This window comes from Poeciliopsis prolifica, unplaced genomic scaffold, assembly GCF_027474105.1.
Source record: "Poeciliopsis prolifica strain line A6 unplaced genomic scaffold, Auburn_PproV2 SCAFFOLD094, whole genome shotgun sequence".
Classification (NCBI taxonomy): domain Eukaryota; kingdom Metazoa; phylum Chordata; class Actinopteri; order Cyprinodontiformes; family Poeciliidae; genus Poeciliopsis; species Poeciliopsis prolifica.
Genome location: NW_026562469.1, coordinates 265893 through 280000, shown reverse-complemented (window position 1 = coordinate 280000; position 14108 = coordinate 265893). Strand labels below are relative to the sequence as shown.

The following is a 14108-nucleotide window of genomic DNA, read 5'->3' as shown; positions in this document are numbered from 1 at the left end:
GGTCGGCTCTGTTCTGCTTCATTTTAGCTCTTGTTTTGAAAGTGAGAGCGTGGCCTTGCCCCTGACTTCCGGCGCGTTGCGCTTGTTGACGCAGCGCGAGTTTTCGCTGCAGAAAGCGAGGATCAAAGCGAGGATGAAAGGCGCCGCCGAGCTGCAGGTGAGCTGCTGTTGGTTTTTGGCCTCATCAATTATCGATCAGCTCATCTTTCCGCCCACTCCTGCTGCTGATCTGTCGATTATTAATATCTTCAAACTGATAACGACTCGATTTATCAAATAGAACGTAAACAACAATGACGTCATGATCGGCAGAGGGCGTGGCCCCGCTGATCGGAGGATGATGATGATGATAACGATGATCGATCAGCAGTCAGGGGAAGCTCTGAGTTCCTCATGTTTTCATCCGCAGGTTCTGGTTCTGGTCGGGTCCAGTTCAAACCAAATGAACGGTTCTGAGTCACCGGATCCCAGATTTAGTCCCGGTCCGGATCCGTCTGTGTGATTCTTTAGAAAAGGTTCTGAACTGTTCAGTTTCGGGTCTTTAGCAGCAGGACGCTTCACTTGTCACCATGGTAACTGACCTCCACCTGTTGCCATGGTAACCGACCCGGTCCCGGGTGATGACGTCATTAGTTTGGGAATGACTGTATCGATCATGTGATCAGCAGTGGACCAGACGCAGTTCTGCTGTAGATGGATCCGGTTCTGTTGGACTGAACGGATCTTCCAGAACCTTCTGGACCTGCCCTGGTTCTGACGTTAACGTGACTTTGTTCCCGCTGCCGCAGACCATGGCTGCCTTCCTCTTCCTGCACCTGGCCCTCCTCTTCCTCCTGGCGGGCCCCGCGGCCCCGCAGACCCCCGGTCCCGCCCAGCTGGACCTCCTGGACCGGAGCGCAGACTTCGGGGCGCGGCTGTACCGGGCGGTGGCGGGCCGAACCGACGACAACGTCTTGCTGGCTCCGCTCGCCGTCTTTGCGGGAATGCTGGCTGTGCTGGGCGGAACCAGCGGGCCGACCCAGAACCAGCTGCTGCAGGGACTCACCCTGACCGGACTGGACCCCCAGACTCTGCCAGGTGGGCCGCGACCCCAGCATGACCCGGAAGAGGCCGGAAGTCTGCAAACCTAAAAGTGAACAGCAATAATTATTGCAGAAAACGGAAGCTAATCATTCATTCATTTACTTGTCACAGTTCCAAAGCAACAAATATTTTCCAACCTAAATATTTAGTTAGTAAGTAAGTTAAATATTTAGAGTCTAACTAAACATTTAGTTTTCATCAGCAGGTTCTGGTTCTGGTCGGGTCCACATCAGAGCCACAGAAACAAAAAGGTTTGAATTATTTTTTCTGTGGACCTAATGTTCCATAAAATTTCAGAATTTCCTAAATGGATATATTTAATTTACAATTCATATTTTGGATTTGCTAACTAAATATTTTGTTTACTTTGCAAATTAAGTATTTAGTTTGGAAATTAATATTTAATTTCTAAATTTAATTTCTAAATAGGCTAAATCAACAAGGTTTAGTTAAATATTTAGTGTCCAAGTTAAATCTTTAAACTGGAAATTATATGTTTAGTTTGGAATATAAAGATTGTATTTGGATTTAATAGCTAAATATTTAAATCCAAATTAAACTTGGATGTCCATATTTTGCTGACAACCTAAATATTTAGTTAGCAGACCTCTGCTAACTAAATATTTACCAGCAAGCTAAAGATTTGGCTTGGAAAATAACTTTGCGCTTTGGAAATACTTAATTTGGAGCCAAATAGCTAAACAAATAGCCGGTAAATTAATTATGAAATACTTAGCTTGCTAACTAGATCTAAGCTAAATATTTAGCTTGTGAATGAAATATTTAGTTTAAAACAATAGAATAGAAACAACTTTATTAATGCCACCAGGAAATTGAGGTTGTCTGTTGCTCACACAAAACTGTGACATTCATAAATAAATGGATGACTTGGTGAAAATATGAAAATAAACCTGCATGATTTGTTGTGTCTGAATGATCCAGATTGCTGCAGTCAAGGTCTGTAGTTGAACTTCCTCTGCCTACAGATCAGTTCCAGGCCCTGAGGGACGCCGTCCTGCAGCCGGCCCTCCGCCTGCAGCAGGGCGCCGCGCTCTTCCTGGACCGGAGCTTCCAGACGTCGCCGTCCTTCCAGGATCTGGTTCAGACCAAATATGGCGGACAGATGCAGAGCGTGTCCTTCTCCAGCCCGGCGGAAGCCCAGGACGTCATCAACCGCTGGGTCCAGGACCTGACCCGACACCAGGACCAGAACCTGCTGAGCTCCCTGGACCGCCGGACCCAGCTGCTGCTCGTGTCCGCCGCCGCCTACCAGAGTGAGTCCCTCCCACAGCTGTGCTTTGACTAGGCTGCTGTGTTCTGCTGTGTGCTTTGACTAGGCCGCTGTGTTCTGCTGTGTTGCAGTGCGCTTCAGTCCTCTCTTCAACACCTCACTGACTCAGGTCGAGCGTTTCTACGTCGACCGTTATCATGTCGCCATGGTTCCCATGATGTTTCGGGCCGACAAGTACTTCCTGGCGTACGACCGCGGCGTGAAGGCCGGCGTGCTCAAGCTGCCGATGGCAGATGGCGCCGCCATGTTGGCGGTGCTGCCAGACGAAGATGTGGACCTGACCACCGTGGAGGAGGAAATGACCTCAGAGAAGATCCGGGCCTGGATCCGCCAGCTGAAGAAGACGTGAGGCCCTTCATCTCCTTCATTCCTCGACTCTCAGTGTACGATTCTGACCCGTCTGTTCTGTCAACAGGAAGCTGGAGGTGCAACTTCCTGTCTTCCAGCTGAAGCGCTCCTATGCCCTGAAAGACGTTTTGCAGGCGCTCTACGTTACGCAGGTGTTCCAAGATGGCGATGACTTCAGCAGCATGGGCGGGGCTTCAGGAGCCAGCCTCTCTCAGGTTAGTGGCCCAGTCAAATCCTTGAAAGTTAAAAAAATAAGTCTGAGGCCCTGAAATGTTTTTGGGTTTGAATATTCACTTGGATGAGGACGGGCAGTGTGTTGGTATCTTCTCCTGTGTTCCTAGTCCACAGCAACACCGCATCTGCTGGGTGAACTGGTTAACTGCCCTCCATGTTGACTCATAAACCAACAGAGCTATGCTAATGCTAATGCTAAGCTAACAAACCCAGGGAATATTGACTGAGAATAGTTCCAATGAATCTGAAAGGCTGAAGTTTTCAGTCTCGATGTACCTGTTCGATCTGACGTCACAGCATCCTGGGTAGCCGCTCTGTTTCCTCCTCAGGTGTATCACGCCTCCGTCGTCACCATGGATGAGAGTGGAGACGATGGCGGCTCAGGGGGCGGGGCCACTGCCTTCTCCTCGCCGCCGCCACGCCTCACCTTCAACCGACCCTTCATCTTCATCATCTACCAGCAGGCCAGCGGCAGCCTGCTCCTCATGGGTCGAGTCACCAACCCCACAGAGAACTGAGCCGAGAACCGCCCCCTTTGAAGCTCCGCCCACCTGTAGAGGCAGGTTGTAGCCTCACTTCCTGTCTATCTGTAGTGTTAGACATGAGGGGGAGTCCCCTGAAAGGGCCGCAGGGAACGCCCGATGGGTCAAGAGTTAAACAGATCCAGAACATTAAACCCCGTTCCATTCCTACTAATCATCATCCTGTTTATTGTCAAGCACTTCCTGTTAGCACTGAGCTAATGCTGCATCCTATTTATTTTGTTGTTTCTTGCATGCTAGCAGCTTTTAGCACTGAGCTAATGCTGAATGTTTGGTTCTGATCATAAACGGTTTTAATAAAACTCATCACATACCCGAGTCTCCTGATGATTTTCCTTCCAAGACAAACCGAGATAAAAACTGGATTCGCTCTGAAGTTTCTAACGTAGCCGGCTGATTGGAAACACACAAAACTACTGCAGCAGATTAATGTTTACTGTAGATTTTATTCAACCAATAAGTCAGTTTCTCTGAGGAAACGCGACAGAAAGAACAAAAAATCAATTAGAAAATATTTTTTTCTTTTATTTAAAGATTTGTTAAAATATGCTATCTTTGTATTAGATAACCCAGAACTGTGAAACTGATGAAAAATTAGTTCAACATTTTGCACCCTGATAATCTGAAAAGTATGGTTTCCATTTCATTTTTGGCCTTCTACTATGAAAACCTGGAAAAATAAAAAATATCCACTTTCACCAATTGTAATCCAGCTGTAGCTTAATCTGAGTCTGACTGGCCTAGTCAAAGGAAATCTGTCACAGCTGTTTCTGTCTGTAGATGGTGCACTCCACACTTTGCAGGGTTTCCTGTCAAAAATGTTTAAAGCCACCAATTTCCTTCACAGTTTTGCACTTCCTGTTGTTCTGCCACAGAAAGTCTGAATGAAATAAACTGAAGTTTGTTGATGGATTGGAGCAAAAGGTGAGGAAAGGTGAGATCGTTGGAGGAACCAGCTGTTTGGACTCTGATGACCTTCTCTTTCTGAGGCTCTTTTCTCTGAACCTCCATCTAGTGGCACAAAAACTCCATGAAAGCCGTTTTCATTCAGTTATTTATTTTAAAATAATTTCTGATTTCCACCAGTCCAAGATGAACTCCTGTTTGGTTGCCCGCGGTGATCACTGTCCGATGAGATCACACCTACAACCTGCAGGTGAACCAATCAAATGAAGCCATGAGATGGTTGAATACACAGTGCTCAGTAGGATCGCTCAGCATCCACCGGTTCTGGGCGTCGCCATGAAACCGCTTCCAGGCACCTGATTGGCCGATGGAATCAAGTGTAAGTGATGACATCATCAGCTTCACTCTCATTCTGACTGGAGAGAGTTGGACTTCCTGTTCCTGCCGAAAGAAAACCAGAAAAACAGTTCAGGAAGTAGACCGCACCGAAACTCAACCAGAACAATGGGAACTAACCGGGTCAGGAAGTAGACCGCACCGAAACTCAACCAGAACAATGGGAACTAACCGGGTCAGGAAGTAGACCGCACCGAAACTCAACCAGAACAATGGGAACTAACCGGGTCAGGAAGTTGATGGCACCGAAACTCAACCAGAACAATGGGAACTAACCGGGTCAGGAAGTAGACCGCACCAAACCTATCAGAACAATGGGAACTAATCCAGTTAGGAAGTAGATGGCACCGAAACTCAACCAGAACAATGGGAACCAACCCAGTCAGGAAGTAGACCGCACCGAAACTCAACCAGAACAATGGGAACTAACCGGGTCAGGAAGTAGACCGCACCGAAACTAAACCAGAACAATGGGAACCAATCGGGTCAGGAAGTAGACCGCACCGAAACTCAACCAGAACAATGGGAACTAACCGGGTCAGGAAGTAGACCGCACCGAAACTCAACCAGAACAATGGGAACTAACCGGGTCAGGAAGTAGACCGCACCGAAACTCAACCAGAACAATGAGAACAGATCCGGTCAGGAAGTAGACCGCACCGAAACTCAACCAAAACAATGAGAACAGATCCGGTCAGGAAGTAGACCGCACCGAAACTCAACCAGAACAATGAGAACAGATCCGGTCAGGAAGTAGACCGCACCGAAACTCAACCAAAACAATGAGAACAGATCCGGTCAGGAAGTAGACCGCACCGAAACTCAACCAGAACAATGGGAACTAACCGGGTCAGGAAGTAGACCGCACCGAAACTCAACCAGAACAATGGGAACTAACCGGTCAGGAAGTAGATGGCACCGAAACTCAACCAGAACAATGGGAATTAACCGGTCAGGAAGTAGACCGCACCGAAACTAAACCAGAACAATGGGACCCAATCGGGTCAGGAAGTAGACCGCACCGAAACTCAACCAGAACAATGGGAACCAACCGGGTCAGGAAGTAGACCGCACCGAAACTCAACCAGAACAATGAGAACAGATCCGGTCAGGAAGTAGACCGCACCGAAACTCAACCAGAACAATGGGAACTAACCGGGTCAGGAAGTAGATGGCACCGAAACTCAACCAGAACAATGGGAATTAACCGGGTCAGGAAGTAGACCGCACCGAAACTAAACCAGAACAATGGGACCCAATCGGGTCAGGAAGTAGACCGCACCGAAACTCAACCAGAACAATGGGAACCAACCGGGTCAGGAAGTAGACCGCACCGAAACTCAACCAAAACAATGAGAACAGATCCGGTCAGGAAGTAGACCGCACCGAAACTCAACCAGAACAATGGGAACTAAGCGGGTCAGGAAGTAGACCGCACCGAAACTCAACCAGAACAATGGGAACCAACCGGGTCAGGAAGTAGACCGCACCGAAACTCAACCAAAACAATGAGAACAGATCCGTCAGGAAGTAGACCGCACCGAAACTCAACCAGAACAATGGGAACTAAGCGGGTCAGGAAGTAGACCGCACCGAAACTCAACCAGAACAATGGGAACTAACTGGGTCAGGAAGTAGACCGCACCGAAACTCAACCAGAACAATGATAACTAACCGGGTCAGGAAGTAGACCGCACCAAACCTATCAGAACAATGGGAACTAATCCAGTTAGGAAGTAGATGGCACCGAAACTCAACCAGAACAATGGGAACCAACCCAGTCAGGAAGTAGACCGCACCGAAACTCAACCAGAACAATGGGAACTAACCGGGTCAGGAAGTAGACCGCACCGAAACTCAACCAGAACAGAACAGATCCAGTCAGGAAGTAGACCGCACCGAAACTCAACCAGAACAATGGGAACTAACCGGGTCAGGAAGTAGACCGCACCGAAACTCAACCAGAACAATGGGAACTAACTGGTCAGGAAGTAGACCGCACCGAAACTCAACCAGAACAATGGGAACTAACCGGGTCAGGAAGTAGACCGCACCAAACCTATCAGAACAATGGGAACTAATCCAGTTAGGAAGTAGATGGCACCGAAACTCAACCAGAACAATGGGAACAAACCCAGTCAGGAAGTAGACCGCACCGAAACTCAACCAAAACAATGAGAACAGATCCGGTCAGGAAGTAGACCGCACCGAAACTCAACCAGAACAATGGGAACAGATCCGGTCAGGAAGTAGACCGCACCGAAACTCAACCAGAACAATGGGAACTAACCGGGTCAGGAAGTAGACCGCACCGAAACTCAACCAAAACAATGAAAACAGATCCGGTCAGGAAGTAGACCGCAGCCGAACTCAACCAGAACAATGGGAACCAATCGGGTCAGGAAGTAGACCGCACCGAAACTCAACCACAACAATGGGAGCTAATCCAGTCAGGAAGTAGACCACACCCAAACTCAACCACAACAATGGGAACTAACCAGGTCAGTAAGTAGACCACACCCAAACTCAACCAGAACAATGGGAGCTAATCCAGTCAGGAAGTAGACCGCACCGAAACTCAACCTTCACCTGATACCCGATGAAGCAGACCTCCTGTCCTAATTTCACTGGTCTTAAGGTGTTTTGTGGAACCAGTTTGTCCACTAGACTCACATGGACAGCTTCCTGGACTGACTATCTTTCATGCTGCTCCCACGCTCCATCGTCTTGCTGCGCTGAGCCAAGTTGCTGGTTCTGTGGTCCCGATGGTCCAGGGTGCTGGTTCTGTGCTCTCTCTCCTCTAGGGAACTGGTTCTGTGCTCCATCATGTGGTTCCGCTGGTCTCGGTTCCCAGTCCTTTGGTCCAGGGTGCTGGTTCTGTGCTCCCTTTGCTCCAGCAGGCTGGCCTGGTCCAGGAGGCTGGTCGTTTTGCTTCGGATCAGAACCGGCACGGAAGAGGTGGACTGGGTTGTCAAGGTGAAGTGGGCGGTCTTCACTGAGTCGTCTGTGGGAACAGGAAGTGATGTAAGAGCAGAAACAATTACATAAGGAATGATTCTAAAGTGAGCGATTACCTCTGGTGGATTTTCTAAGACCCGAAGAACCGCTGAGATCTTTGACCTTCCTAAATCACACAGAAAATCCAGAACATGTTAGTCAGGATGTTTAGATAAGCTCTACAGAACCTGGACCGGTCTGGATTGGACTGGACTGGACTGAACCGGTCCAGTCTGGACTAGATTGGACTGGTCTGGAATGGATTGGTCTGGACTGGATTGGACTGGTCTGTACTGGACTGGATTGGACTGGTCTTTACTGGACTGGAATGGACTTGACTGGACTGGACTGGAATGGATTGGACTGGTCTTTACTGGACTGGAATGGACTTCACTGGACTGGATTGGACTGGTCTTTACTGGACCGGTGTGGACTGGACTGGAATGGACTGGTTGGAGTTCTTCATCTCTGAAAGAAAAACTGTATTTCTATCAGAAAACGTCTCTGTCGTCTTTCAAACGGCTCATCTTTTGTTTTAGGCTGAAATGTTGGATAAGAAAAGAGAAAAAGAAATGATAAAGTCACATTTCCTGTCATGAAATGACATGAAGCAGGAGATTATGAAGATCCAGCTTTTATTTTGGTAGTCCACATCTGGTTATTTCCAAGTCAATTAGCATTTTAGGTCAAATGCTAATGCTCAATATTTGGTGTGCTACCTCAACTATCCAAATAAATAACTACTTATCTGGAGTCATGATAACAGGATTGCTGCAGTGAGGAGTTGCCGAATACCCAACTAATCCAGAAGATGTTGGCAGCTGTTTCGGTCTGATCGGTGTAACGGACTGGGTGACCGCCAAACACCCAGACTGACATGCTGTTTGGCTGCAGGTCGCAGAGGTCACCAGCAGGATGGACTGGATCGTGGAGAAGTTGCTCTTTCGGCCCGGTGGGAGCACAGGGCAGAGGGAAATGAAAGGTCTGTCCAAATTTGCACCACCACTGGCCAATTGTGGGTAAAAGTATTCAGTGGTGTGTAAATTGGAGCAACGCAACTGTGGCAGGTTGACAATTTGAACAGGAAAAAAAAAGCTGCTTCCAGTTTGACCGTCTGTCCAGAGCAGGAGAGGCCGGACTGCAGACTGATGCACATACTGTACACAGGACGGTCCTAGGCTGTCATAATTTACAAAAAAATATATCAATATAATTTTTATCGACCAGGGCAGCCCATTGGTTGATATTATTGACGGACATTGGGTCTATCCAATGAAATCCCTCAGTCCTCTTGGCCCTGCCCCTCCTCTCAGAGGTTATAAATGGCGTCATTTCAGCTATATCTGCTAACGGTTAGCTGCTAACAGTTAGCTGCTAACGGTTAGCTGCTAACGGTGAGCTGCTAACGGTTAGCTGCTAACGGTGAGCTGCTAACGGTGAGCTGCTAACGGTTAGCTGCTAACCGTTAGCTGCTAACAGCTAGCTGCTAACGGTTAGCTGCTAACCAGAGTCCAAGAAAAGTGAGGGGATGCAAGACGGATGAGAAAAGTTACACAGCTGCAGCTAAAAAGCGCCCATGCAGAAAACGTGTCAATTAGCACACAGTGACGTCACAGAGGGTATTACTGGCGGGAAGGTGAGGCGATGAGCTGCAGGTACAGAACAAACGGGAGACTTGACAGTATGAGGATGACAGGAATGATGACCTGCCATTGATAATCAACACGTTTTAGAGGAATTTCAATAGAAAACATAGTAAGTAAGGAACAATAAATAGAACAGAAAACAGTATTTCATACCATTTATGTTTCATAATGACTAGGCATCTTCAGTAAATACTTTCTCAGGGTGTTGTATCCAAAATGAGGAAATGTTCAATATAGGAAATGATTGCTTGAATGTTTGGGTGTGTAGTTAAAGTAATTACTTCAAGTGAACTTACTGCACTTTACCTCTTAAGGTATTTATGCTTTATTATGTTAAATTAATTTCTATTGTACATATTATGGTAAACTTATCATCACTAAATTGGTTTTCATAGAGTTAAGAATAAATGATGTATTTTATGTCATTTGTTTGTACTGTAATTGTATCCAGTAAAACATTTTCTCCACGATGGAGAAAAGGTTTCAGTTCCAGCTCTGGTCCAAACTAAAAGAATATCGTCTCAATGTGAAGCGGCTCCTTGGCTGGCCGGGATGATGACCCAACGACTGGGTCTGGACACGGCGCCGGGTCAGAGCCTGGTTGTTACGGGGCCTGACCGACTGACACTCCCTGAGTTCACCGCCTTCGCTGGCCTTCGCTGACCTTCGCTGACCTTCGCTGGCCTTCGCTGACCTTCGCTGACCTTCGCTTGGCCTTCGCTGACCTTCGCTGACCTTCGCTGACTTTCGCTGGCCTTCGCTGACCTTCGCTGACCTTCGCTGGCCTTCGCTGACCTTCGCTGACCTTCGCTGGCCTTCGCTGGCCTTCGCTGACTTTCGCTGACCTTCGCTGACCTTCGCTGGCCTTCGCTGACCTTCGCTGACCTTCGCTGGCCTTCGCTGACCTTCGCTGGCCTTCGCTGACCTTCGCTGACCTTCGCTGACCTTCGCTGGCCTTCGCTGACCTTCGCTGGCCTTCGCTGGCCTTCGCTGACCTTCGCTGACCTTCGCTGGCCTTCGCTGGCCTTCGCTGACCTTCGCTGGCCTTCGCTGGCCTTCGCTGGCCTTCGCTGACCTTCGCTGGCCTTCGCTGACCTTCGCTGACCTTCGCTGGCCTTCGCTGGCCTTCGCTGACCTTCGCTGACCTCCTGCTGCGGTTGTTCCCTCCCTCAGGCTGTCGGTTCTCTTTACTTTCAGAGAAACTCCTGCTAGTTTTATGAATTATGGAGGGTTTAGCAACTCAGATCAACTGGAACATTTTAAAGTATAGATTTTTTCTTTTGCTCTTTTCTTTGGTTTTGTTGTTTTGTTTTTTCTTCTAATTCATGTAAAGAACTTTGAACTGACTTGTTGCTGAAAGTGAAACTGGCTCTTGGAAATAAGTGCATGTGGTGAAAATGTGATTTTGAAAAGCGATCCCCATTTATTGCTGTTCACTGGTTCCCAGTTTGGTGAACGGTCCTTACTGCGGTCTGTCCAAGTTGGCGGGTTTGGACGCAGTCGGCTGACTGCTGAGGGACCGACTCCGAGACAGTTTAGCCTTCCTCGTCTCTTTAGCTGGACACAGAGGACACGCGTCATCATCATCATCATCATCATCTTGTCCTTCATCAATGTCATGACCTTACCAGAGGACGAACTTCCTGTTGAAGAGGACACAGACATGGACTTTGCGGAGGACAGACTGGTCTTGCAGTCTCTTCCTGTCAGAGAAACGTCTTTAACAGCCGAGTGGGAAACGGCTGCAGACTGTGGGAACAAATGAAGGTTCAGCTCACGTTTTCTCTCCATGTGTTTGTCAGAGTTCAGCTTCCCGTCGCTCTGCTGCCGCTCCAGCTGCTCCTGGCAACACAGCGCATGTCCATGAAACCCGCCAAGCACAAACCCGGCATCGCCGCCACACTCACCATCTCCAGCAGCAGCATCTCCTCCTTCTCCTTCTTCTGGTCCAGCAGGTCCCACTCGTGTCTCTTATGAAACTGTGGACAAACACAACACATCCAGGTGAGGAGCAGAGGTGGAGCAGACGCCGCCGTCGCTCAGGGTCTGTCATCTGGTCCCTTACAGGCTCATACAGGTCCAGTTTGTCCAGTTCCAGGACTGTCTGGAAAGTATGAGGGACAATGGTTAAACTCCAAGCATCAAACACTCAAATAGCAGACTGGTTCCCAGTGCAGACTGGTTCCCAGTGCATACTGGTTCCCAGTGCATATTGGTTCCCAGTGTAGACTGGTTCCCAGTGTAGACTGGTTCCCAGTGCAGACTGGTTCCCAGTGCATACTGGTTCCCAGTGCAGACTGGTTCCCAGTGCAGACTGGTTCCCAGTGCATATTGGTTCCCAGTGTAGACTGGTTCCCAGTGTAGACTGGTTCCCAGTGCAGACTGGTTCCCAGTGCATACTGGTTCCCAGTGCAGACTGGTTCCCAGTGCAGAGTGGTTCCCAGTGTAGACTGGTTCCCAGTGCATATTGGTTCCCAGTGCAGACTAGTTCCCAGTGCAGACTAGTTCCCAGTGCATACTGGTTCCCAGTGCATATTGGTTTCCAGTGCAGACTGGTTCCATTCCCAGTGCATACTGGTTCCTAGTGTAGACTGGTTCCCAGTGCAGATTGGTTCCCAGTGCAGACTGGTTCCCAGTGCATATTGGTTGCCAGTGCAGACTGGTTCCCAGTGTAGACTGGTTCCTAGTGCATATTGGTTCCCAGTGTAGACTGGTTCCCAGTGCATACTGGTTCCCAGTGCATATTGGTTCCCAGTGCAGACTGGTTCCCAGTGCATACTGGTTCCCAGTGCAGACTGGTTCCCAGTGCATACTGGTTCCCAGTGCAGACTGGTTCCCAGTGCAGACTGGTTCCCAGTGCATATTGGTTCCCAGTGCAGACTGGTTCCCAGTGCAAACTGGTTCCAAGTGCATATTGGTTCCCAGTGCATATGGGTTCCCAGTGTAGACTGGTTCCCAGTGCAGACTGGTTCCCAGTGCAGACTGGTTCCATTCCCAGTGCATACTGGTTCCTAGTGCATATTGGTTCCCAGTGCAGACTGGTTCCCAGTGCATATTGGTTCCCAGTGCAGACTAGTTCCCAGTGCATACTGGTTCCCAGTGCATATTGGTTCCCAGTGCAGACTGGTTCCATTCCCAGTGCATACTGGTTCCTAGTGCATATTGGTTCCCAGTGCAGACTGGTTCCCAGTGTAGACTGGTTCCCAGTGCAGATTGGTTCCCAGTGCATATTGGTTCCCAGTGCAGACTGGTTCCCAGTGTAGACTGGTTCCTAGTGCATATTGGTTCCCAGTGCAGACTGGTTCCCAGTGCAGACTGGTTCCCAGTGCATACTGGTTCCCAGTGCATATTGGTTCCCAGTGCATACTGGTTCCAAGTGCATATTGGTTCCCAGTGCAGACTGGTTCCCAGTGCATACTGGTTCCCAGTGCAGACTGGTTCCCAGTGCATACTGGTTCCCAGTGCAGACTGGTTCCCAGTGCATATTGGTTCCCAGTGCAGACTGGTTCCCAGTGCATATGGGTTCCCAGTGCAGACTGGTTCCCAGTGCATACTGGTTCCCAGTGCATATTGGTTCCCAGTGCATACTGGTTCCCAGTGCAGACTGGTTCCCAGTGCATATTGGTTCCCAGTGCATATTGATTCCCAGTGCAGACTGGTTCCCAGTGCATATGGGTTCCCAGTGCAGACTGGTTCCCAGTGCATATGGGTTCCCAGTGCAGACTGGTTCCCAGTGCAGACTGGTTCCCAGTGCATACTGGTTCCCAGTGCAGACAGATTCCCAGTGCAGACTGGTTCCCAGTGCATATTGGTTCCCAGTGCAGACTGGTTCCCAGTGTAAACTGGTTCCCAGTGCAGACTGGTTCCCAGTGCAGACTGGTTCCCAGTGCAGACTGGTTCCAAGTGCATATTGGTTCCCAGTGCATATGGGTTCCCAGTGTAGACTGGTTCCCAGTGCAGACTGGTTCCCAGTGCAGACTGGTTCCCAGTGCAGAGTGGTTCCCAGTGTAGACTGGTTCCCAGTGCATATTGGTTCCCAGTGCAGACTAGTTCCCAGTGCATACTGGTTCCCAGTGCATATTGGTTCCCAGTGCATACTGGTTCCTAGTTCATATTGGTTCCCAGTGCAGACTGGTTCCCAGTGTAGACTGGTTCCCAGTGCATATTGGTTCCCAGTGCAGACTGGTTCCCAGTGCATACTGGTTCCCAGTGCATATTGGTTGCCAGTGCAGACTGGTTCCCAGTGTAGACTGGTTCCCAGTGCATATTGGTTCCCAGTGCAGACTGGTTCCCAGTGCAGACTGGTTCCCAGTGCATACTGGTTCCCATTGCATATTGGTTCCCAGTGCATACTGGTTCCAAGTGCATATTGGTTCCCAGTGCAGACTGGTTCCCAGTGCATACTGGTTCCCAGTGCAGACTGGTTCCCAGTGCATACTGGTTCCCAGTGCAGACTGGTTCCCAGAGCATATTGGTTCCCAGTGCAGACTGGTTCCCAGTGCATATGGGTTCCCAGTGCATACTGGTTCCAAGTGCATATTGGTTCCCAGTGCATACTGGTTCCCAGTGCATATTGGTTCCCAGTGCATATTGGTTCCCAGTGCATACTGGTTCCCAGTGTATATGGGTTCCCAGTGCAGACTGGTTCCCAGTACATATTGGTTC

At 49.1% G+C, this 14108-nt stretch overlaps 2 protein-coding genes across 2 annotated transcripts in view; one reads left to right on the top strand and one right to left on the bottom strand.

The window, feature by feature from the left end:
* LOC129353676 (protein Z-dependent protease inhibitor-like) overlaps positions 1 to 3811 on the top strand; it is a 3877-nt gene extending 66 nt beyond the window's left edge. Inside the window, exons 1-6 of the mRNA XM_055023041.1 lie at positions 1 to 157; positions 789 to 1077; positions 2070 to 2357; positions 2446 to 2719; positions 2790 to 2937; positions 3286 to 3811. The exon at positions 1 to 157 is cut by the window's left edge and continues 66 nt beyond it. Of these exons, the coding sequence (XP_054879016.1) occupies positions 1 to 157; positions 789 to 1077; positions 2070 to 2357; positions 2446 to 2719; positions 2790 to 2937; positions 3286 to 3474 (1345 nt within the window). The 3' untranslated portion in view covers positions 3475 to 3811. The remainder of the gene's footprint in view (positions 158 to 788; positions 1078 to 2069; positions 2358 to 2445; positions 2720 to 2789; positions 2938 to 3285) is intronic.
* Positions 3812 to 3921: 110 nt separating this feature from the next.
* ppp4r4 (protein phosphatase 4, regulatory subunit 4) overlaps positions 3922 to 14108 on the bottom strand; it is a 29989-nt gene continuing 19802 nt past the window's right edge. Inside the window, 8 exon segments of the mRNA XM_055023038.1 lie at positions 3922 to 4845; positions 7474 to 7804; positions 7875 to 7924; positions 10910 to 11000; positions 11072 to 11086; positions 11222 to 11285; positions 11351 to 11422; positions 11509 to 11547. Of these exon segments, the coding sequence (XP_054879013.1) occupies positions 4812 to 4845; positions 7474 to 7804; positions 7875 to 7924; positions 10910 to 11000; positions 11072 to 11086; positions 11222 to 11285; positions 11351 to 11422; positions 11509 to 11547 (696 nt within the window). The 3' untranslated portion in view covers positions 3922 to 4811.